The sequence below is a fragment of the Salvelinus alpinus genome, chromosome 6, assembly GCF_045679555.1.
Source record: "Salvelinus alpinus chromosome 6, SLU_Salpinus.1, whole genome shotgun sequence".
NCBI lineage: Eukaryota > Metazoa > Chordata > Actinopteri > Salmoniformes > Salmonidae > Salvelinus > Salvelinus alpinus.
The window spans coordinates 58,387,882-58,413,708 of NC_092091.1; the positions used below are offsets into that span (position 1 = coordinate 58,387,882).

Below are 25,827 nucleotides of genomic sequence, written 5' to 3' on the forward strand. Positions count from 1 at the left end.
ATCTTCAATGCCCTTGCTGATGGAAGGAGGTTTTCACTCAAAATCTCACGATACATGGCCCCTTTCATTCTGTCCTTTACACGGATCAGTCGTCCTGGTCCCTTTGCAGAAAACAGCCCCAAAGCATGATGTTTCCACCGCCATGCTTCACAGTAGGTATGGTGTTCTTTGGATGCAACTCAGCATTCTTTGTCCTCCAAACACGACGAGTTGAGTTTTTACCAAAAAGTTATATTTTGGTTTCATCTGACCATATGACATTCTCCCAATCTTCTTCTGGATCATCCAAATGCTCTCTAGCAAACTTCAGACGGGCCAGGACATGTACTGGCTTAAGCAGGGGGACACGTCTGGCACTGCAGGATTTGAGTCCCTGGCGGCGTAGTGTGTTACTGATGGTAGGCTTTGTTACTTTGGTCCCAGCTCTCTGCAGGTCATTCACTAGGTCCCCCCGTGTGGTTCTGGGATTTTTGCTCACCGTTCTTGTGATCATTTTGACCCCACGGGGTGAGATCTTGTGTGGAGCCCCAGATCGAGGGAGATTATCAGTGGTCTTGTATGTCTTCCATTTCCTAATAATTGCTCCCACAGTTGATTTCTTCAAACCAAGCTGCTTACCTATTGCAGATTCAGTCTTCCCAGCCTGGTGCAGGTCTACAATTTTGTTTCTGGTGTCCTTTGACAGCTCTTTGGTCTTGGCCATAGTGGAGTTTGGAGTGTGACTGTTTGAGGTTGTGGACAGGTGTCTTTTATACTGATAACAAGTTCAAACAGGTGCCATTAATACATGTAACGAGTGGAGGACAGAGGAGCCTCTTAAAGAAGAAGTTACAGGTCTGTGAGAGCCAGAAATCTTGCTTGTTTGTAGGTGACCAAATACTTATTTTCCACCATAATTTGCAAATAAATTCATTAAAAATCCTACAATGTGATTTTCTGGATTTTTTTTCTCATTTTGTCTGTCATAATTGAAGTGTACCTATGATGAAAATTACAGGCCTCTCTCATCTTTTTAAGTGGGAGAACTTGCACAATTGGTGGCTGACTAAATACTTTTTTGCCCCACTGTACCTTAATTGGGGAGGACAGGCTCATAGTAATGGCTGGAACGGAATTAATGGAATGCTATCGAACACATCAAATACATGATTTTAATGCGTTTCATACCATTCCAGCCATTATTATGAGCCGTCCTCACCTCAGCAGCTTCCTGTGATGCTATGGCATTTCTGTCTGCAACGTTCCACATTTGCATACTGATCGTGGCTTGGTATGGAGCCCTTTTATTCTCCAGTGTTTCACAAACTTGGTCTAGGGACCCCCCCCCCCCCCCCCCCATGTGACATTGTTGCATACCCGGATATGCCATGACATTTCAAATGATTCATTTAATAAAAGTTCAACTCTTTAATGTAGTTTCTATGAAGTGCACGTGCGCCCCATAAAAAGACCAGTAGCCAACCAGAACCTTCAGGTGTGTAGCTTTTTGTTTATGTTGGCCAATCAAAGTGGCAAAGAGGCTCAATGTCAAGCAAGTGGAGTGAGAGTTCACTGATGCAATGCAAGTTGGAAAAGAAATATGGAAATAAAAGTTAACGAAATGAGGAGTAGGCTACAATGAGTAGGCTGTTATTTTATCTGAATTGGTTTGGGGAGAAAGCGCAGAATGTGGCCTCAATTACAAATGCCTTCAGAATGGTTGACTTTTTCCAAATTTTGTTGTGTTAAAGCCTGAATTTAAAATGTATTAAATTTAGATTTTTTGGTCACGGGCCTACACACAATCCCCCCATAATGGCAAAGTGGAATTGTGTTTTTTGATAAAATTTTTTTTTTAAATTAATACAAAAGTAAAATAAATATTCAACCCTTTTGTTATGGCATGCCTAAATAAGTTCAGAGGTAAAAATGTCCTTAACCTCTCTAGGGTACGGGGCACGATTTTCACCTCCGGATGAAAAGCGTGCCCAAAGTAAACTGCATGTTACTCAGGCCCAGAAGCTAGGATATGCATATAATTGGTAGATTTGGATAGAAAACACTCTAACGTTTCCAAAACTGTTAAAAAAAGGTCTGAGTATAAAACATATGGCAGGCGAAAACCTGAGAAATATCCATCCAGGAAGTGGGATTTTTTTATGTTTGTAGTTTTCTATTGAATACAGTATCCAATGACTTAGGACTCAAATTGCACTTCCTATGGCTTCCACTAGATGTCAACAGTCGTTAGAAATTGTTTCAGGCTTGTATTCTGAAAAATAAGGGAGTAAGACCACTCTGAGTGAGTGGACCCTGGGAAGTCCCCAGACCTGTTTGCTGCGCACGGCCGAGAGTGCACCTTTCTTGTTTTTCTTTTATATTGACGAAGCTATTGTCCGGTTGAAATATTATTGATTATTATGACTAAAAACAACCTGAGGATTGATTATAAACATCGTTTGACATGTTTCTACGAACTTTACCGGTACTATTTGGATTTTTCATCTGCCTGTTGTGACTGCCTTTGAGCCATTGGATTACTGAACAAAACGTGCCAACAAAACTGAGGTATTTGGATATAAAGAGGGACTTTATCAAACAAAACAAACATTTATTGTGTAATTGGGAGTCTTATGAGTGCAACCATATGAAGATCATCAAAGGTAAGTGATTCATTTTATTGCTATTTCTGACTTTGTCGACTAATCTACTTGTTTGGTAACTGTATGTAATGTTTTGTGTGCTGGGCGCTGTCCTCAGATAAACTCATGATATGCTTTCGCCGTAAAGCCTTTTTGAAATCTGACACAGCGGCTGGATTAACAAGAAGTTAAGCTTTATTTTGATGTATAACACATATTTTCAAGAATGTTAAATATTTGAATTGAGTATTTTTGAATTTCGCGCTCTGCAATTTCACTGGATTTTGGCCAGGTGGGACGCTACCGTCCCACGTACCCAAGTCATATAATAAGTTACATGGACTTTCTCTGTGTGCAACAATAGTGTTTAGCATGATTTTTTAATGACTAACTCATCTCTGTATTCCACACATACAATTATCCCTCAGTCGAGCTGGAAAGTTCAAACACAGATTCAACCACAAAGCAGGGATGCAAACTGGTGAGGTCCCAAAAAGGTGACACTTTTTTGTTGTTGCATTCAAACATGCAAAAAATCCCTGCTAGAGGGAAATGCAGGTTTTAACTAATTAAACAACAAAGAATATGATCTACATGATCAGTCTCTGTATGTAAAATAAAAAGTGGTTCATGTGAACCTAACTCACAGTTAAAAAATGTAAAGAAAGCAATCCAATGTTATTTGTTGCCAAGACTTTACTGCAAATGACACTTGAAAAAAAACAACACATTAATATTGCAGTTAGCCATTATAGCCTTTATAATAGAACGCTTGTGACCACACATAAATATTGCACTTGGGAAAATCTTAAAGTAAAAATAGAATGAAACAAACAGGCATTCTATTTTTGCTCTATCATAGTGGCTACTATAGACATCGATCAAGTGCACAAGGCTACATGTGTGCAAAAATAATGTTCACTGAGTAAAAAAAAGTATAATCCCCCCTCACTCACACAGGTTACTGTCAAATTCAACACAACAAAAACAATATATTTGGGCTACACTGTGGCGGTTCTAGCTTGTATGGCACCCTAGGCGAACCCGCCCTTCAGCGCCCGCTTTCGGGGGCGCCCCCTTGATGCCGCCCTGGGTGGCTGCCTATGTCGCCCGAACCTCTATGTTTAATATAACATAGATACATTAATTATTCATTTCGGTTGCCTATCCTGACGTGAAGTTTGTTCTATTGAAAGTATTTGACTCTGATGTGTGCCACGGAAAGTATTAGACTCTAGCCACAAAATGTAAGGAAATTAGAAGGGTGGGGAGAATTCTGGCAGGGGGGGGGTTCGGCACAACGGCAAGGAGTCGTATACCAGTTAATACTATAGCGAATTGGTTAGGTTACTAATGTTAGCTCACACGATGTTAGCTGTTTAAATTTATTAGCAAGCTAATTATCACACCATAAACTCAATTATTTATCAGATAAGTTGGCTAATGTTGCCCAACATTTCTCTGGCTAGCTAACGGGTCCAGCTAGCAAGATACTTAACAGTGCTAATACTTGTTCACCAGTTTCTCCCTCACCTCAAACTTTCCAAAAGCCAGTAGTTTTTCGGTTACAGCTCATGAAGTACGCTTCATCACCTTCTCACCCCGGTCTCCGTGGTCAGGCTTCTCACCTAAAGTTACCTCTTCGTTATCGTTCAGGGGACGTGCTGCTGTAACTGACAAGCTGACTTTCCAGAGGCGCGCTGATGCTGTAACTAGTAAGTTGGTTGTCTCCTCTTTCTTCAGTAGCGTGCTCCGCTGCATTCTGCTGTTATGTAACGATTGGCTCAGCCTTCGTCAGTAGTGATCCAAACCCACCCCCAAACCGTTCTCATCGGATCTACACGAATTACGTAGGTCACCTATTTTGGTTTAAAAACGTCGAATTTCGCCGAAAGGTGACTAGTTTGCATCCCTGACAAAGACCAGGGAGGTTTTCCAATGTCTTGCAAAGAAGGGCATCTATTGGTAGATAGGTAAAAAAAAAAATAAGCAGACAATGAATATCCGTTTGAGCATGGTGAAGTTATGAAATACACTTTGGATGGTGTATCCATACAACCGGTCACTACAAAGATACAGGCGTCCTTCCTAACTCATTTGCCGTAGAAGGAAGGAAACCACTCAGGGATTTCAGCATGAGGCCAATGGTGACTTTAAAACAGTTATATAGTTTAATGGATGTGATAGGAGGAAACTGAGGATGGATCAACAACATTTTAGTTACTCCACAATACTAACCTAATTGACAGAGTGAAAAGAAAGAAGCCTGTACCGAATAAAAAATATTCCAAAACATGGATCCTGTTTTCAACAAAGCACTAAAGTAATACTGCAAAAAATGTGGCAAAGCAATTACATTTTTGTCCTGAACACAAATTGTTATGTTTGGGGAACACCCAATACAACACAAGTAAGTAAGTACTACTCTCCATATTTTAATGTTATGGGTATGCTTGTAATCATTAAGGACTGGCGAGCTTTTCAGGATAAAAAAGAAACGGAATGGAGCTAAGCAAAGGCAAAATCCTAGAGGAAAACCTGGTTCAGTCTGCTTTCCACCAGACACTGGGAGATTAATTCACCTTTCAGCAGGACAATAAGCTAAAACACAAGGCCAGATCTACACTTAAATTGCTTACCAAGAAGACAGTGAATATTCCTGAGTGGGCGAGTTACAGTTTTGACTTAAATTTACTTGAAAATCTATGGCAAGGCCTTAAAATGGTTGTCCAGCAATGATCAACAACCAATTTGACAGAGCTTGAAGAATTTTGAAAAGAATAATGGACAAATGTTGCACAATCCAGGTATGGAAAGCTCTTAGAGACTTACCCAGAAAGACACACAGCTGTAATCGCTGCCAAAGGTGATTCTACAAAGTATTGACTCAGGGGTGTGAATACTTATGTAAATGACACATATCTGTATTTCATTTTAAATAAATGTGCAATAAAATTCTAAAAACACATTTTCACTTTGTCATTATGGGTTATTGTGTGTAGATGGGTGAGAGAAAACAAATATTTAATACATTTTGAATTCAGGCTGTAACACAACAAAATGTGGATTAAGTCAAGAGGTATGAATACTTTCTGAAAGCATTGAAGCCTAGCCAGAATCCGACTGGACGTCATTCCTTGGAAAAATCCAGGAGTATCCATAAAAAAAAACTAATGCCAACAGTTTTATCTGAGTGCACAAATCAGTATGCCTACCTACCAAAGTCCAGCACTACTACCGCCCTTGTTAAAGCCACACACTCCTGGCTGACAGCTACAGACTCCAAAAAAACAACAATGGTGAGGGTGTTACTTGCTGATATGTCCAAAGCCTTTGACTGAGTAGATCAAGCAAAGCTCATGCAACATCTGTCTGACATTGAACTGTGTCCAAGGTTACTGGCCTGGCTCCACAGCTACACCACAGGAAGAATGCAGAGTGTGATGGCAAATGGCACTTTTAGCCCTTGGTCAGAGGTCACCTCTGGTGTGCCACAGGGGGGTGTGGTTGCAAGATATCTGTTTCTCCTTCACATGTCCACCTGAAAAGTTGTCTTCAGTGACACACTGGACGATGTAGGGCTGTCCCGAGCCATACCATTAACCAGCATCAAAGAGGACATTTCCATGGGCTTGGAGGCAAAGCAGCTGGAAGACTGGGCCACATTCAACAACATGCTCCTGAATGGGAAAAAGTCTGTGGAAATTCTGATATATTATTCTAGAGAACCCACAACCCGCACCACTAATCCTAGAAGGACAGGAAGTACCAGTGGTAACAACAACTAAGTATATTGGTTTTCATCTAGACTCTAACCTCAGTGGTGACAGACATACTACACTGGTCAGACCTTGTCTGGAATACGGTGGAGTGCTGTTAGTTGGATGCAGTAAAAAGCAGCAGGCCCAACTAGACAGGGTGCAGAGGGCCTTGAGGATCATCTCCAGAGGTGGAGCAGTCCAACCACAGCTCCCCTCACTGCAGAGCAGGCTGCAGTGCACCTGGTGAAGGACATGCACACTCTTGACCATCCACTGAATGATCTGCTCCTTCCAAAAAGAGGTAACTGCACCACCAGGCTCCTGAGAAACAGCCACCAACTGTCCTATATAACTGCCCGTACGAACCGCCTGCGAAACGCCACTCTACCCACTGCTATCAGACTGTATAATAACTCTAGCTCTTAAATGGTTCTCCCAAAAATAATATATTTTTTAAATCACATTTTAATATTTCAATTTCCATCATGAAAAATGTCCTGTAATGTTTTAAATTTTTCAATATTCTATGTATGTCACGTATTACGTGTTATGTATTTTAAATTAGTGTTTTGCAATGATTAGTAATGTCAATTCTGCATTTCTTCAGTTTCATCTGTGAGCAAGAATAAATCAACTCAAACTCTTCATTACGTTCTCTCTCTAGTCGGAATGCTGCTATGAGATATTGCTCGGAAAACGTAACCTCATTCCAGGAATGGAATACAGCGGTGTACTCCTAAGTATCCCAACTGACAAATCGAGAAGATTGAAATACTGCTAGTTGTTAATGAATGTTCGTTTTTAGTCAGCATGCTAGGCTAGGCAATCCTATAGCAGCCCATTGGATTCCATGAAAAGGCGATGCCTAGCGTTGGGTTGAGTAGCTACAGGAAGTGTTGTCGAATCCAATATGCTACTCCAGTCAATATAGACACCGTTATATGGGATGATAATAAATAACATCGTCGCTGCAAGTTAGCTAGCTAGTGTTGGCTGTAGCGGAGTTGCCTTGGCGTCTCTCTCCCTCGGTCTGCTCGCACCATTCTGTATTTCCTGTTCTTCCGCAGCTGCAACAATAAAGTACCATCTTCTCCCTCGCATAGCTGTGTTCAGGTTTAAAACGTAGGTTTTTTAAAAACCACATGTATTTCAAATATCCGGAAATCAGACAAAAATGAATGTTACTATTCGAATAGTAAAAGTATTTCAAACTACCATCCCTACTTTCTGCATATGTTATTATATACCTATTTACCTGTTCAATTGTCATTTTAATTCATGATGGACATTGATTATTTTAGAATTTTTATGCCTTAGGAGTTTAGTACAACTGCCACGCTGGTGTATAGTATCATAACCCAATAATTAAAGCAATTTTAGTATTTTCTGTACTCTTTGCCTGGTCAAGTCAGTGTGCACCCTCCGCAAAATACTGCTGACATTTATTTTTTGAAATAATTATGATAAACTTGAGCTTAAAAATTAAGTTTGGTAATTAATTTAACATCTGAAAAAAACAGGGCAAATATGAGGGACGTCTCTGAGGCATGGGTCTTTTCAAACTCCGAAACAATTTTCAATTCAGCATTTAGCAGTAATGCATGACACAGCATAAAGTAGGCGTTGCAGCCAGTTCCACTGAAATGCATCTAGGGAGGTATCGACTGGGTGGTAATGTTTTAAACATTATCATGTGTGTCAAATGCGTCAGTTTATTGTAGGCTATTTCCAAGATAACTGGGCTGCTATTGTCCGTAGACGTTCACTTTCGTTTTCGGCCTTGCGTCATCAGTAACTATTCGAAACTGTATTTATATTTGTTTGTAGGCGTGTTTTGTTTTATGCCCTCTATAAATACAGTTTCATTTAAGAATCATTTTCGTTTCCTGCTTTGTTGATGATGATGATGAGACTTTCTGTATGTCATATGGTTGGTTGCGGTCATATAAACCCATCATTGAGTCGGACACATCGGCAGGTGCCTCTCCTTCAAGTGTTAGAATCTGTATGGACTAATTTCATTAAGAATATAACACAACAATGATTTCATGGGGAGAGGATAGTCGTAATGGCTTTGGTTTAGTGAAGCCGAATGGTTTAGATACGACCAAAACGGATATTAGTTGCGTTAATTTGATACACCTTAAATCTCAAATTCAGGGTCTGTCCGCAGGTAACAGTGTGGTCGCGTTTATCAGAAATAATGGGAGACTAGTGTCTGTCGCACGGATTCAAGAGGACCAAGATGGGAGAAGAATCACAGGGAAACTGAGTAGGTCTAATCTCCTTTCCAATCAATTTTCATAATATATTTTCTTGAGTTGCCCAATCATATGTTTTATGTGCTTTAGAGAGTGTGACGTGTAAGGAGACGATTCGGGCTCTGAGTTGTGGAGATTCTCATGCTGTTTTACTGTCTGAAGAGGGCCGGGTTCTTTGCTTGGACAAGGCCAATATTCTCAGGTGGGATCCATTCCATAATGATACAGTTATATGTAGTTTACCCTAAGACATTGTCACCCTCTCATTCAAGTAGCTAAAGTATAAAAACAATTTGTCATTTAATTGAAATGGGCCAACTAATCTTATTCATCTTTCTTCTTTTTCCCCCCAGACCATTGGGTAACCTATGTAACCGAAAGGTAACTCAGGTTGCATGTGGAGACCAGCATTCAATTTCACTAACACAGGGTAAATGACCATCGCTGTTTCACAATGCAACTTAACCAAAACAGTCTAACCTTTCAAAACTGTAATCCTGTACAATGTTCTCACTGTATGGTTGCTTACTTCTGATTTCTGTTCAGATGGTCAGGTGTTCACATGGGGTCAGAACACCAGCGGTCAGCTGGGTTTGGGGTGGGGCGAGCCCAGCGCCATGTCCCCCAAGCCCCTGAAGTCTCTATCAGGGATCCCCCTGGTTCAGATCACTGCAGGGGGAGACCACAGCTTCGCTCTGTCCCTTTCTGGAGCTGTGTTCGGCTGGGGCAAGAACACCGCCGGGCAGCTGGGACTAGGGGACACAACAAGTACAGTATACATTACACAATAGCATATGTGTTGACTCTTGTTAAATATATTTAAATAATCAAGGTCCAGACCGAAGACCATGAACAGTACATTATTTGAAACAGGTGTGTTAGTGTTGGGTTTAAACAAAAGTCATCCCACTCAGTTGCTCTCTCAGGCTGTAGCTGGAGACCCCTGATTTATCTAATATGAACCACATTTTTTGGTGGTTGAAATTATGTGAAAAAAATAAATGGGATAAAGTCATAAATGGGCCTTTATCTGTCTAAAAACTATTTTAACCAGGATGAGAGAGCACACTGTGTCGTGTGTTTGAGGGTTATGTGTTGTAAATAAATAATTTTAAAAATTATATATAATAATAACAATAAAATAAACCCATTTTTCTGTAGACAGACATGCCCCAGCTCCTGTTGATTGCCTGAATCTGAAGAAGACTGTTTGGATTTCATGTGGAGGAGAACATACTGCCGTTCTGACAAAGGTTGTATATCTGTCTGACATAATTACACTTTTCTCTATCATTTGAACTAAAAAGTTTGGACCATACAATATGTCTACATTTTATGTGCGTTTATTTATATTGGTGTCTCAATGTTCGCTGCAGCCAATGACTGGAACGAACTGCAACAAACACTCAAACTGGACAGTTTTATCTCTTCATTCAAATACTCAATCATGGGAACTCTTACTGACAGTTGTGGCTGCTTTGCGTGATGTATTGTTGTCTCTACCTTCTTGCCCTTTGTGCTGTTGTCTGTGCCCAATAATGTTTGTACCATGTTTTGTGCTGCTACCATGTTGTGCTGCTACCATGCTGTTGTTGTGTTGCTACCATGCTGTTGTTGTGTTGCTACCATGCTGTGTTGTCATGTGTTGCTGCCATGCTATGTTGTTGTCTTAGGTCTCTCTTTATGTAGTGTTGTGTTTTCTCTCTTGTCGTGATGTGTTTTGTCCTATATTTTTATTTAATTAATTTATATTTTTAATCCCAGACCCTGTCCCCGCAGGAGGCCTTTTGGTAGGCCGTCATTGTCAATAAGAATTTGTTCTTAACTGACTTGACTAGTTAAATAATGTTGAAATAAAAAACAAACATAGCAATTGAAATGTTTTCGTTTTTAGTTCCCTAGAAATGTGCATTGAAACATCCTCATTAACGTAGAGGAAAACACTATGATAACTGTCTGGGTTGATTTTGTTCTAGGGAGGTGTGGTGTTCACATTTGGCTCAGGCCACTATGGACAGCTTGGACACAACTCTCTCCGAGATGAACTACAACCTCGAGTGGTGGGGCAACTCTGGGGGTCAAAGGTGACCCAGATAGCCTGTGGAAGGTAGGTTACACTTATTAGACATGATCTGGAATTGACAAAATGTGACACAACCAAAATTGATGTAGGACTGTTTTGGTTATTTTCATCTTAGCATAAGACCTTTTTAGAATTCTTTGTTGATTTGAGAAATGTTTTCTCTGTCCGTTTGCCACATTAGACACCACACATTAGCATTTGTGGGGCCCTCAAATAAGATCTACTCATTTGGGCACGGAGAGCAAGGGCAGCTGGGAAATGGAGTAAAGATTGATCAGTCTGTGCCCCTTCCAGTACAACTGCCAGGTAAAACATTAATTTATGGTATAACTTTAGCCAGAGTACACACATTTTCAGAACAGATCAAACTTGAATAAATGTCAACACAACAAAATGCTTATTTCAATACTCAACTAAAATAACACGAGGTAAAACATGAAAAAACATTAACTTGATAATCAACTATTTTTGTCAACATTTCAGACCAGATTGATGACCAGAAAATTGAACACATTTTTGCTGGAGGAAACCATTCCTTTGCATTGTGCACTCTTGGTCAGGTATGGACACAATTCAGATTTGAAACAATGAGTTAGCAAAACAGGACATAGTTTGTCCTTTGTACTTAACATTGCTGTGATACGTTGCATCACATTGTCATCTTCCCAGGAGTCTGAAGAAAGGTCTAACAATCTCAGGTCAAGTGTGGGCAAAGTGACACAAGCTATAGATGAAAAAATCATTGACAAATGGATCTCGGAATGTGATTCAAAGTCTTGGAAAAAAGGACAGAAGTAAGTATGATATAAGTAACTATAATTTACCGTTGTTATTTCCTATTTTTGTTTATGTACGGTCACATAATGAACTGAAAGGTTACTCAAACTTGTAATTGCAGGGAAATCACAAAAATGTTTTCTTCTGCATCATGTTTAAATGGGAGCTTTCTTGATAAAAGGTAACAGTATTTAATATTGGTTCAAATACATGATTGTCTTATGTTTGAAATATTACATTATCAAAGAATACTGATTTAAATATGGCATAAATATTGACAATTATTTATTGCTTTTATTAGTTGTGACAAACATTACCAAACCTCACCAAAACAGTCTGGTCTGGATTTTTCACTCGTCCGAGGCGCATTCCGGAAGCTGGCGAATAAGGGCAAAGTTTTGACTGAGGTATTTTGTGAATATATATATAAATTGATATGTAATCGATCCTATTCTGACATGTATCTTGAACGAGGGACGATTCACACACCTCTTTCATTGCACTAGGTTGAAGCTGTTGTCCAGCACACACTGCTTCCCTCCCTGTATGAGGAGCCCATTGGAGTGGAGAGCTTGAGGGTCTACCTGGTTCTCCCTGAGCTCCTCAGGGTCCTTCACAAACAGCACAGAAGGACAGATCTCACCGAAGCCGTTGCTGCTGCTATCCTCAGACTGCACCCCGACAAGCTGCAGGTCCTCGGTAATGTTGCCGTCCATTTAAAATGTTTAAAGTGTGTCACCCCAAATTCAACTAATCAACAATAACGTAGTCATAAATCTGTTTGTGCTGTAGAGAACTTATTTTGTCCTTGTTCATTCGCTGTCTGGCAGATTTAGACTAGGCTAAATTTACAAAACCATTGGTAATTTGAATCGAGTGTGGTAGTGCTGTGCTAAAACAAAACGTGTGCACATTGGGGGTGCCCCTGGAATGATTGTGAAGTAGACCAAATTCTATACCCCCACGAATGGTTTGAGAAAGTAATCTGTGTGTTATCATGTCCTGTAGGTGACTGCTGGTCCTCATTGACGCCATATGTCATGACCAAGCACATTGGGGTGTGGAAGAAGGCCCTGTCGTCGATTCTGAGGAGTGAACATATTCTACGCACTCGTGACCCTGGGATCAATCACCTGCTCCAGGTCCTCGGCCATCTCCACAGAGTCAGTGTCCATGCTTCTCTGCTCGTACTGTCAATCCATTTATAATGCTGTTTTCCCATTTTGACCAGTCAAATTTGGGGACCAATCTGGTGCCAGGGTGGCAGTTATTTCAATGCAACCTATTTAGAATCGATGAGACCGTAACTGAGATTTGATGAAATATTATTTTGCTGACAAACATGTAAAATATTTAGCTAATACTTGCAAATAATTGTTTATTTATTATCAATGTATTTTACTTTTCTATATTATTTCAAAGGCAAACCAGAAATCTGTAGAGACCCAGACAGTTCCAGACAGTACCTTTTGTATGGAGGAGTTTCACTTCAATACCAAATTTCTAGAGGAGGATGTAAAGCTTTGGCGTTCATGGTCAAAGCAGGTAAGAAAAGTTATTTTGTCTCAGTCACCGATTGCTAACCATACTAGTGGTTGTCAGTCTTGAGGTGTTTTGATGTTCGTTGTTTGGGTCTTAGAAAGTGTCCTGGCTGCATCTCAATAGAGGCTTTAGATTTCCTCTACCTGAAATGGTCTGGAAAGAGAGAGTGAAGGAAACATTTTGTTTTCCTACTGGAGAATCTTTCTCACCTACTAAAGTTCCTTCTTCTCAGTGCAGATTAACATAATTAGACAAAGAAGCTACTTAATTGAGATGCACTGTATGTTTTCTTTTACATCACTTTCAGGATGTGGATCAGACACCTGCCATCTTTTGTCGTTACCCATTCTTGATGAACCTGCAAAGCAAGATAAATGTTTTTAACATCAACGCCGCACTTACACAGGTAATGAATCTTGCTTCTCAATATATAGTATTATAATATACAGCAGATACTATAAATCAGGGTGGCTAAACCCCCTACTAGAGACCAACTGACTGTGTATGCAGTTTTTTGCTCTTACCCTGCCTTAACACACCTGGTTCTACTAATCAGCTGCTCACCAGGATTTTGATTAGCTGAATCAGGTGTGTTAGAACAGGGCTGGTGCAAAGCCTGCATTCCAAGTAGCTCTAGAATATTGACCATCACTACTGAAGAAACCAGCCATATTTCTTAACCTTTTTGATGGAAGAAACTGGTTGAAATAATACCTGTCTTGTATACTAGAAAAGCACTAACTGAGGACTTAATATTGTACTGTATGCATTGCAGAATCCACCTAACAATCGCCAAAGGACTGGCATGTGGCCTTTTGACATGTTCCTCATGGCGGCGCCTGCTCCGTTCTTTGAGCTGAGGCTGAATAGAGCATCACTCATCAAAGACACTTTCCATCAACTGAGTGTAGCATGTCCCAGTACCTTCAAGAGGTTCCTTGTGGTAAGTCCATATTTTTTTATATGATGAGACAATGTTTTGAACAGAGAAGGGCTATGCCAAAATGTACTGCTTACCTCTCTCAGGTGTATTTCGACGAGGATGCGAAGCTGACAAATGTCTACAAAAGGGACTTCTTCCTCCATTTGTTTGATAAGCTGTTGGTCCCCGAGTCTGGGATGTTCATGTACAACGACACCGAGACGCTGGCCTGGTTCCCTGCAATGGTGAGGCACGTTTAGGGAAATCACACATGGATTATGAGGTTTTCCGCACCTCAACACATTATAGAAATAAAATATTGATAATTATTGTACTTTCAAATAGCTTCAAATGTGCTGGTAGTGAAACACTGTAATGATATGTTTCTAGAGAGGAACTACTATAGTATTACTACTGTATTACTAGCCTACTACTGTATTATAGAAACCACAATACCTTCCCTTTACTGTATATTAATCATTTTCCCCAGGTTAACAACAGCATGTCTGATACTTTCACTCATGGATTATTTCTTGTCTCTTGTCCAACACATCCTCACTAACAGCCTAGAGTGGAGGAGAAGCGTTATTTCCTGTTTGGGGTTCTGTGTGGGATGGCCCTGTATAACAACAACATGGTGCACCTCCCCTTCCCCATGGCCTTCTTCAAGAAGCTGGTGAACATCAAGCCCTCTTTAGAGGACCTGAGAGAGTTTAGCCCCATTGAAGCAAGGTAAGTTCAGACCATAATATATTGTTATCCCTTAGTCATTAATGTATTACAGTACAGGCAGTTGTATTTGTTATAAGGACACCAAGGTCAGATTAAGAAATTGCATCTCAATGCATTTTATTGCATCTCAGGGGCAGGGCACTTGCTCTGTGTGGATAAGCAATTATTCATTATTTGGATAAATAGTTTTTCACTTATGAAAGCATCATGATTTATTAATTGCCAATTTATAATTGTCACATCTATTGTCACATATTATTTTCGATGCTTTTGAAGGAGTTTGCAGTACATCTTGGATTACCCTGATGATGATGTTGAAAACATGGACATGACTTTCTCAGTATGTATTGCATTCAAACAGTTTGATCGATGAACAAATAAAATGTAACATAATACAGATGTAGGATTTTAATTTGAACACTCTTTTGTTGCTGACAATTTTCCCACACAGCAAGAAATGCAAACTTGTAGTGTATTCAAGGTTTTAAAAGGCTTCTAAAGTTAGTAATTTACACTTTAAAATGACAGACTTGATTTCCCCTTACGAAAAATCTATCAACCCCTACAAAAAATGTCCATTAATTATAATACACATAATTCACATTTCCAGTTGCTGCAGGATTATTTTCCTGCTGTATCAAATTGGCTCAAATTAAGATCCTACATTGAAGTGAAGTGGTATGAATTACTGAACATTAGATCAATTATATTATTTTAGTGTGTATGTCTCTCGCAGATCACTCCCATCTATTTGTCCATACCCTCAGTCTGCAGTGTTATCATTGTTCATTTACCTCACTATTTTCATTACTCACTATTATAGGTGATGTGGGGTGATGTAGCGGTGGAACTTGATCCCAAAGAAACTGGAAAACTTGTCACAAGTGCTAATAAGTAAGATTATAGCAATATTTACAACTGACAAAATACAAGGTTTACAGTATGACACATATTTCCATTGCTACAGCTACCAGGATTGGGGTCAATTCCATTTCGTCAATATCATCTCACGTTGAAATGTAATTGTATGAATGGAGAAATCATAATGGAAAGTAAATGATGCTTCTCATTCCTTGAATTGACTCCACCTATACTAGCTACAACTCAATGGATATCTGACTCTGTCTGTCATTCTTTTGACAGGAAGGAGTTTGTTGACACCTATGTGAACTACATCTTCAACCAGTCAGTAGAGGTGATGTTTGAAGAGTTCAGGAAAGGCTTCTTCAAGGTGTGTGACAAGGACGTGGTGGAGTTCTTCCAGCCAGAGGAACTGAGGGGAGTGATGGTGGGGAAGGAGATTTTCGACTGGGAGACGCTGAAACAGGTCAGAACCATGTTTTGTTACGACATGACTGAAGCTCAATCCCAAATCTACCCCTAGCCAATTGTCTACATCTGAGCGCATTAGACAAGTAAAACATATAATATATGCAGAAATGTCACGTAGCCTATCAGAGGGCAAGATGGAGCCTAAAAAACAAGTGTCCTGGGGTTGATTTGGGATTCATGGTTACATGTTCTGAAACCTAGCTAAAATGTTGTTTTGGTACATTGATTTGACAAGTAGTTTGAATGGTGTTAAGTGTCTATTGCTTCACCATATTAATTGAGGGCATTTCCCCCAAAACTAGAACACTGTGTATGAAGGAGAGTACCATGCTGGGCATCCCAACATCGTCACATTCTGGGAGGTGTTTGAGGAACTGACAGAGGATCAAAAAAAAGCATTCCTGTGTAAGTATGGAACATTCTCATTGTAACAGATGAACCAATAACGTAGGCTACTGAGAATAAAGTTCTGTTCTGTCATTCACTGCCCTCTCCCTTTTACCACCTTTGCCCCTTCAGTGTTCCTGACTGGCTGTGATCGTGTGCCCATCCTGGGTATGAACCAGATCAGGATGAGGGTCCAAACCCTTCTCAACTCCTCCCAACAGCATTTCCCAGAGGCGCTGACCTGTCACTCTCTGTTGCAGCTGCCCATCTACCCCTCCAAAGAGATACTACAGAGCAGGCTTATAGAGGCTGTTGGCCACAACAGAGGCTTCTGGAATGAATAATGGGTGTATAATGTTGCTGCTGTATATACTCCTCTCCTGTGTTCATCTTTTCATTGTTCCATAGTTGGGTTTAAAATTTGGATTGATTTAATGTAGGGTTGTATTTCAAATCCTAACTTGAGATCTGTGCGGTACTATGACATTATCATATTTCATTTACCAAATTTTATTAAAACATTTATAAATCAAAAAGTACAGCATGGTTTGTGCCTGCACATTAAACAACACATGAACAAAAATGATAACAACCAAGATACAAGGAAATCCCAAAGTATTTGAAATAATCTAATTGTTAAAAGGAAGCATATCAGGTTTTCAGTTGAACACAAGAACTATTCATTTACAAGACCCACCAAATGGTTCATTACAGAAATCAATGAAAACATAATATCCCTGCAGTTAGGTGGCACACAATAAGGTACAGATCATTTGGCACACATCCTTCTCAACCATGTTCCCCAATTCACAATATAGGTCAGGATTTAACTCAAGGCGCTCTATAGCGCAGCGCACTATAAGATACTTTTAAAGGTAATTTACACTTGAGCAGACATGCCAGCGTTACCATGAATGTGATCTCAGTGAACATCGGAGAAAATGCCTTTAAAAGGCGTATTTTGGGTTGTATAGTGCCTTGACATAGAAATAAAACCTCCAGGCTCATGATTTGAGCACCACTGACCTCAACTTATATTTAGAGTACTACTCAAGTTAATAGCTCTTCTAAATTAGTAATTTTCCTTCGTGAACTTGATTCCATTTCCAAAAAGACATACATACTGTACAAATGACACATACTTAATTCCCTTTGAATAGAGATGCTCATGTGAACAAAGTCATATCCGGTTTTAAGACACTATATAAAGGTCATGTTAAAGGTACAGTCACCCGTGATTAAATTACGAACATTACTCTTTGATTTTTAAAAGATCAGTGCAAAATAGATCACTTCCAGATCAGTGGAGGCTGCTGAGGGGAGGACGGCTCATAATAATGGGTGGAACGGAGTGTTTGATGTATTTCATACCATTCAAGTCCGCTCCACTATTTACCACAAGCCCATCCTCCCCAATTAAGGTGCCACCGACCTGTGTTCCAGATAAATACAGTAAGTATATTTTTGATCTGCGCTCATCATAAGAGATCTTTATGTAACAGCGCCCTCTGGTGTTTGTGGTCAGACTTAACAATGGAATTCGGAACGAGATGTTGGTGAACTCCACGGTACATGGCCCGGGGTTCCATGGGTCCCCCTCCAGCTCCAGGGCGGTCACATTGTTGGGCGCGGCTGTGCTCAGGATGCTACCAGGCACGTACAAGGTGAACTGTGGGCCGCGAGCGGGCCAGTAGAGGCCCAGGTTGAAACCGTTGATCCACACCTGGCTCTAGTGGTTAAAACAAAACAAAGGAAAAGCATTAAAAAAAGTCTAGAAATAACGTACATGTTCAGGACTCTGTAGTGTCAGGGACCATTAACAAATATGTTGCACCAGGGTATATGAAACTAACGTGGTTCAGTAAACCACACTTATGTGATGAGTAACCTTGCCTGAGATCTGAAGAGGTGTGTCTAAGGTTAATGCCTAGGCTTTAGCTCAGAGGGATAACACACCAGTCTTGTCATCGCACAGAAGTCACAGGTCAGTTATACTGACCAAAACTATAAACATAACATGCAACAATTCCAACGATTTTACTGAGATAAAGTTCATATAAGGAAATCAGTTAATTTAATGTAATTCATTAGGCCCTAATCTATTCATTTCACATGACTGGGAATAAAGATACCTTAAAACAAATTGTGGGCGTGGAATAGAAAACCAGTCAGTATCTAGTGTGACCACCATTTGCCTCATGGGGTACTCTGTTCACAACTTTGACATCAGCAAACCTCTCGCCCACACGACGCCAAACATGTGATCTGCAGTTGTAAGGCAGGTTGGACAAACTCCCAAATTCTCTAAAAGGACGTTGGAGGCGGCTTATGGTAGAAATATGAACATTCAATTTTCTGGCAACAGCTTTGTTGGACATTCCTGCAGTCAGCATGCCAATTGCAACCTCCAACATTTTAGACATCTGTGGCATTGTGTTGTGTGACAAAACTGCAAATATTTGTGTCCCCAGCACAAGGTGCATGCACCTGTGTAATGATCATGCTGTTTAATCACCTTCTTGATATGCCACATCTGTCAGTTGGATGGATTATTTTGGAAAGAAGAAATGCTCACTTACAGGAATGTAACAAATTTGAGAGAAATACGCTTTTTGTGCATAGGGAACATTTCTGGGATCTTTTATTTCAGCTCACGCTACATGGGACCAACACTTTGCATGGTGCGTTTCAGTGGAGGCTGCGAAGAGGAGAGCGGCTCATAATAATGGCTGGAACAGAGCGAATGGAATGGCATCCAACTTATGGTAACCATGTGTTTGTTGTATTTGATACCATTCCACTAATTCCGCTCCAGCCATTAACATGAGCCTGTCCTCCCCAATTAAGGTGTCACCAACCTCCTGTGTTGCGTTTATATTTTTGTTCAGTAATAGATGAGCTGGTTTAGAAGCTAAGATTTTTCTACAGAAACAGACCGTTCCTTTCTCTAAGCAGTAGGAAGCAGATTATTCAGTCAACCTTTTTATCTGTTCTTGATTATGGTGATATTAGTTATCAGCTGCTGCTACTCTTAAACCTTTGGATGCCATCTCCCATAGTGCCCTTTGTTTTGTTACAGATGACAGTTTTGAGACTCATCACTGCATCCTGTATCAAAAGGTTAATGTATACCTATATATTAGTTTGGGTATAAAGTATATATTTATATTGTATATTCAGGGCACATTTGTAAAAGATGCCTAGGTATCAACAGGTCTTCCCTGTTAAAATAAAGGTACAAAAATGAAAAAAATATATAATAAAAGTTTGGGTTGGCATTGGGCCTAGTGCAGATTCGCCAAACCTTGCAATGGTTTTGGTGTTTAACCATGGTACAATAAATCAAAATCGAATGAACAAAGATACAGAGTCAGACTCTAGAAGTTGGACAGATAAGAGTTGTGTAACAATGGCACTGCATAGAGCTACAATATGCATTACATATTTTACCCATACGATTTGTTTTTTTATCAGAGTAGATGGGAATGAAATAGAATCGACTGAGTTGTTCGACTGAGTCATGAATCACCACATCTCTATGACATTTATGTCTGCAACTGACCGTGGCACTTTTATCTCCTTCCCAGTTTATGCTCTTTATAGACCACTAGAGGGTACCGCGACCAAAGAAATCTCCACCGACAGTATTGCTGCCTTCATCCAATCTTTTTTGACATAAAATACCAACAGGTTCATCAACAGCATGTAAAAAATGGTTCTGTAATATGTCGATGTACACATTTCCTACTTTCACAAAACAAGCGTTTATTGGGTTATAGATCCATAGCAACAAGCATTCACAAAGACGTGGTTGCACAACTCTGTATGACCAAACAAGCAAACATACGCTTTACGAATAATTACTACAAAGGATACATTTTGAAATTGTAATACATTTTAACCACAAATTTGATCAATAGGATAATATTTATGGTTTTCACAGGAGTATAAGACCCAGAGTTACCTCTGCTGCAGAAGATAAGTTCATGAGAGTTACCAGCCTCAGAAATTGCAGCCCAAATAAATGCTTCACAGAGTTCAAGTAACAGACACATCTCAACATGAACTGTTCAGAGGAGACTGCGTGAATCAGGCCTACATGGTCGAATTGCTGCAAAGAAACCACTACTAAAGGACACCAAAAAGAAGAAGAGACTTGCTTGGGCCAAGAAACATGAGCAATGGACATTAGACCGTTGGAAATTTGTCCTGTGGTCTAGAGTCCAAATTGGAGATTTTTGGTTCCAACCGCCGTGTCTTTGTGAGATGCGGTGTGGGTGAACAGATGATCTCCGTATGGACTATCATTTGTTTTTCAACATGACAATAAGCCAACACACCTCCAGGCTGTGTAATGGCTATTTTGTCAAGAAGGAGAGTGATGGAGTGCTGCATCAGATGACCTGGCCTCCACAATCCCCTGACCAAATTGAGATGGTTTGGGATTAGTCGGACCGCAGGGTGAAGGAAAAGCAGCCAACAAGTGCTCAGCATATGTGGGAACTCCTTCAAGACTGTTGGAAAATCATTACAGGTGAAGCTGGTTGAGAGAATGCCAAGAGTGTGCAAAGCTGTCATCAAGGCAAAGGGTGGCTATTTGAAGAATCGCAATTATTAAATATATTTAACACTTTTTTGGTTACTACATGATTACATATGTGTTATTTCATAGTTTTCATGTCTTCACTATTATTCTACAGTGTAGAAAATAGTACAAATAAAGAAAAACCTTTGAATGAGTAAGTGTTCTACATTTTTTGACCAGTAGTGTAACGTCAGAGTTGTGTGGTGCTCTCCTTGGGTACGCTAAATAACAGAATGAGAGAATATCAGTGTGCCTTTCTTCAGAGGCGTTTGCGCATATTTTCCACTCACTCCCTGATGAACAAAAATGGTAAGATACCGAGGACCTTATCTTTACAGAGCAATTCCTTTTGCTTCCTCCCAATTGGAGGAGGAAATCCGTTTTTTTTGTATCCTTTTTCCCCCTCATACTGTAGTTTGGGTTGGCAATGGGCCTAGCGCAGTTTTACCAAGCCGTGCAATGGTTGATTGGTGTTTTTGGTGTTTTGCTTAGTATTTAGCCCTTTATACTCCAGGGTTTCCCAAACTCGGTCCTGGGGTCCCCCTGGATGCACGTTTTGGTTTTTGCCCTAGCACAAATAACAAATGAATCATCAAGTTTTTATGATTTTAATCAGCTGTGTAGTGCTAGGGCAAAAAACTAAACATGCACCCAGGGGTGGCCCCAGGACCGAGTAAAGGAAACCCTGTTATTCTCCTTCCCAGTTTATGCACCTTATCGACCACTAGAGGGTACAGTGACCAAATCTCCACCCATAGTATTGCTATCTTCATCCGATCTCTTTAAACATAAAGTACCAACCGCTTCATGAACAGTATGTGAAAAAAAAATCTGTATTTATGTCGGTGTACACATTTCCTCCCTCCACAATTTACTTTACAAAACAAGCTTTATTGTGTTACAGATTCATAGCAACAAGCATTCACAAAGAGGTGATTGCACAACTCTGTGTGTGACCAAACAAGCAAATATACGCTTTACGAATAATTACTACAAAGGATACGTTTTGAAATTGTAATACACTTTTTCAACACATTTGATCAATAGGACAATATTTATGGTCAGGGATATGTTTAAAATATTGATGTAACCTAAATTAGGGGTTTTCAAACCTCTTCTCAGGGACCCCCAGCCATTCCTCGTATTTTAACTATTCCACGGTTAGCACACCTGTCTCGACTAATAATCAAGCCGTTGAATAGGTGAATCAGGTGAGCTAAATTGTGAAACACCTGGGGGTCCCCGAGGAGAGGTTTGAAAGCCACTGACCTACATCAATATAATCTATAGGTTCAAAAACATCCTTATATAATCATTATAGAGTTAGCCTATACTAAATAGTAACAACAAACGTAATAGCCTAAGCATCATTTCAATATCCAAAACAATCATACCAGATATATTAGACACGTCCACATCTATGTCGGTCTATAACAGCCATTAAAAATGTTGAAATTGTTGTCAACATTCAATAGCCTTCTAAGCTCAGTCTCAAGGTCTGTAACAGAGTTATACTCTGTAACAACACTGAGAGCTGTGTTAGGACCCAAGGCACCTCCAGACCTGAGAGGTTTGTCGTTGTTGTCGGTGCAGCAGTAGGCATTCCAGTAGTGACTCGGAACATTGACTCGCTTGTTCTGATCTACCCACGTGCTGCTTGGGACCACCCCAGTCACCACATACATCTTACTACAGCCTGCACTCAAAACATCCTTCAGCCTCGTCTCATACCGGTTCCACGGCCCCTTGTTCATCTTCCCATCTTGCGGAGCTACGTTGGTATGGGTCATGGTGGCTTTGGATGCATCTTCTTTATGGTGTCCTGCGGGGTTTAGGTGCCCGCGGTCATACGAGCCAAAGTTGTCATCGAGAGCCTGACTCCAGCCCAGCTTGTAGTTCTGTCGGTATTGTGGAGAGCGTTCTAAGCATTCATTGTTTTGGTTGTATTTCTTGATCTCACTCAAGGATCCTTTCTTATCCATTTGCTGTGGTGGTAGGTCAGGATGCACAAGCTGAAAAATACAAATATTTACAAATTAGTCACTCCACTTCAAGCTTTGTGGTAGCAGTCAAATACAACTCATTGTTATTATTACTGGTATTCTAGGCTACTGCTATTTAGTCTGAAATTAGAATATACGAAATAGTACCTTCGAGTGCTTATTGCATGAATACAATCATTTTCTAACCTGCTCTCGAGCTAATATCCTGTTCTAATGCAAATATTTAAACTACACTAATGTGTTGCATCATTCTGTAGTTGTGCCAGTCACATTAAATGGCTGCTGCACTGAATTTATCGGACATTTAAAAAAGGTGATAATGAAAATTAAATATGCAAACCTGCGGTTCATAATAAACTATGGACCCCTCTCTGCCAGGGACCCCTTCGATATCCATTTCATAGGCAGAGTACAGAGGGATCCTCCTGCCATGGTCATACAGAGTGGCAAAGTAATAGTTGTTACCGTTTCTCTGACAGATGTATGCAGGAGAGGCAGCATTGTAAGCAGAGAGACATTTCGCAGGATTCACTAAGCCCTGTGTGTCGGGCTCGATCGGAGTGGGGAGAGCTATATTCAGACCAGACACTGGTGTCATTTTGAAGAAAGAAGCTTTGCAGTTGTCGAAATTTGGAGCCACTTCCCCTCTGACCCCCAACAAGGAGAGGAGACCGAGGGACAAGAGGGACAGAGTCACCATGCTGTGCCCCTGTGGAGAAAAACGTCACAGATTAACCTATATTGCAATGTTACCTTTACATTATGACTGTGTAAGGTCACAATTAGTCACTAGAATCAACTCAAGTCAGGTTATGAAAACCACCCAAGTTCCTGAAACAATATAGTTCCTGTTTACTGTAGTTGCCCACCATCTAGAGGTTGACTTCCTGCTTCTCATTTCTGGTCAAAGGTTGCTAAATGATCGTGTTGCTGTAAGGTTAATTATGCTATAATCATATACACTCCAAACATATTGTTAATATGTCAGAAGATAGTTTTGCAAATCAAATCAAATTGTATTAGTCACATGCGCCGAATACAACAGGTGTAGTAGACCTTACAGTGAAATGCTTACTTACGAGCCACTAACTGACAGTGCAGTTTCAAAAAATACAGATAAGAATAGCAGTATATTTCCTGAAGTGCATATCTTGATTGCATGACACATTAGTATTGTTTCTTAAGCTGCCACTAGCCTATTTCATTTCCTTGTATGAAATAGTTTTTGCTGTGCTCGATACAGAGAACTTTGCGCTATTGCATCGATTTTCGAAATAACCATAAGAAATTGAATATCCAAATAATTTGTTAGATTTTCAATCTCACCTTCTGAACTTGTTTAACAGACCGTTGAATTTTCTCACTCCCTCAGAGGTCTGTAGTTTCAGAGTAAACACTTCCTGTTACTCTCTAGATACTGTACATAATCTCTGTCTCTCTCTCACTCACACACACACACTTTTTCTTGCAATCTAGATCCATAATCATTATGCCTAATTCTGTCATAAATATCAATATTTTTCTGCTTGGGATGTGCACGGTTATTGAATATCCGAATGGACGTTAGTATTCGATTACTTGTTTTACTATATATTTTTTAAGACAAAAATGTATAGGACTATTTTAACCCTGAAAAGGCTTTTTCTGAATTAAATTAAAATATCCATGTGACATTGTTACATACCCAGTTATGCCATGACATTTCAAATGATTCATTTAATAAAAGTTTGACTCTTTAATGTAGTTTTTATGAAGTGCACGTGCGCCCCATAAAAAGACCAGTAGCCAACCAGAACCTTCAGGTGGAAATAAAAGTTAATGAAATGAGAAGGAGTAGGCTACAACGAGCAACCAAGGCTGTTGTTATATCTGAATTGGTTTGGAGAGAAAGCGGATCTTGTGGCCTCAATTACAGTACGGTACCTTCAGAATTGTTCACACCCTTTGACTTTTTCCAAATGTTGTTGTGTTACAGCCTGAATTTAAAATGCATTAAATTTTGATTTTTGGTCACTGGCCTACACACAATCACCATAACATCAAAGTTGAATTGTGTTTTTATATATTTTATATATATATATATATATATATATATATAAATAAATATAATATTCAAACCCTTTGTTATGGCATACCTAAATAAGTTCAGAGGTAAAAATTAGAGGTCGACCGATTATGATTTTTCAACGCCGATACCGATTATTGGAGGACAAAAAAGGCCGATACCGATTAATCGGCCGATTTAAAAAATATATATATACAGTATATACAGTGGGGCAAAAAAGTATTTAGTCAGCCACCAATTGTGCAAGTTCTCCCACTTAAAAAGATGAGAGAGGCCTGTAATTTTCATCATAGGTACACTTCAACTATGACAGACAAAATGAAAAAGGAAATCCAGAAAAGCACATTGTAGGATTTTTTATGAATTTATTTGCAAATTATGGTGGAAAATAAGTATTTGGTCAATAACAAAAGTTTTTCTCAATACTTTGTTATATACCCTTTGTTGGCAATGACAGAGGTCAAACGTTTTCTGTAAGTCTTCACAAGGTTTTCACACACTGTTGCTGGTATTTTGGCCCATTCCTCCATGCAGATCTCCTCTAGAGCAGTGATGTTTTGGGGCTGTTGCTGGGCAACATGGACTTTCAACTCCCTCCAAAGATTTTCTATGGGGTTGAGATCTGGAGACTGGCTAGGCCACTCCAGGATGTTGCCGTCCATTTAAAATGTTTAAAGTGTGTCACCCTAAATTCAATGAATCAACAATAATGTAGTCGTAAATCTGTTTGTGCTGTTGCCTACTTCTTTTGTCCTT

General features: G+C 39.8%; 3 protein-coding genes across 6 annotated transcripts in view; 1 reads left to right on the forward strand and 2 right to left on the reverse strand.

Moving 5' to 3' along the window:
• The window catches only part of LOC139578996 (T-cell ecto-ADP-ribosyltransferase 2-like), a 68,132-nt gene extending 63,738 nt beyond the window's left edge, over window positions 1–4,394 (reverse strand). For 2 of the 3 annotated variants that reach the window (XM_071407170.1, XM_071407171.1), the window contains exon 1: window positions 4,155–4,392. The gene's annotated coding sequence lies outside the window, so the exon portion shown is untranslated. Of the gene's footprint in view, window positions 1–4,154 lie in introns of all 3 variants that reach the window. The other variant, XM_071407172.1, reaches the window with a different exon arrangement.
• Window positions 4,395–7,967: 3,573 nt separating this feature from the next.
• On the forward strand, window positions 7,968–16,954 carry LOC139578987 (probable E3 ubiquitin-protein ligase HERC3). 2 transcript variants are annotated; one of them, XM_071407155.1, is made up of 23 exons: window positions 7,976–8,654; window positions 8,734–8,845; window positions 8,997–9,073; window positions 9,190–9,411; window positions 9,805–9,896; window positions 10,620–10,750; window positions 10,908–11,032; window positions 11,210–11,286; window positions 11,396–11,520; window positions 11,625–11,684; window positions 11,805–11,910; window positions 12,010–12,202; window positions 12,512–12,666; window positions 12,926–13,048; window positions 13,353–13,451; window positions 13,821–13,988; window positions 14,072–14,212; window positions 14,533–14,699; window positions 14,976–15,039; window positions 15,523–15,593; window positions 15,843–16,026; window positions 16,334–16,436; window positions 16,551–16,954. In XM_071407155.1, exons 1-23 carry the CDS (start codon window positions 8,423–8,425, stop codon window positions 16,760–16,762), a joined length of 3,039 nt encoding a protein of 1,012 aa, XP_071263256.1. In that variant the 5' UTR covers window positions 7,976–8,422; the 3' UTR covers window positions 16,763–16,954. The 2 variants fall into 2 exon arrangements, with proteins under 2 accessions (XP_071263257.1, XP_071263256.1); XM_071407156.1 differs by lacking the exons at window positions 14,976–15,039; window positions 15,523–15,593 and having other exon boundaries at window positions 7,968–8,654.
• A 4,919-nt stretch (window positions 16,955–21,873) lies between these two features.
• Window positions 21,874–24,447, reverse strand: LOC139579002 (endonuclease domain-containing 1 protein-like). The gene is made up of 3 exons (XM_071407174.1): window positions 24,333–24,447; window positions 23,347–23,715; window positions 21,874–23,015 (listed from the first exon to the last, which is right to left on the reverse strand). Exons 2-3 carry the CDS (start codon window positions 23,704–23,706, stop codon window positions 22,422–22,424), a joined length of 954 nt encoding a protein of 317 aa, XP_071263275.1. The 5' UTR covers window positions 23,707–23,715; window positions 24,333–24,447; the 3' UTR covers window positions 21,874–22,421.
• Window positions 24,448–25,827: the final 1,380 nt, after the last annotated feature.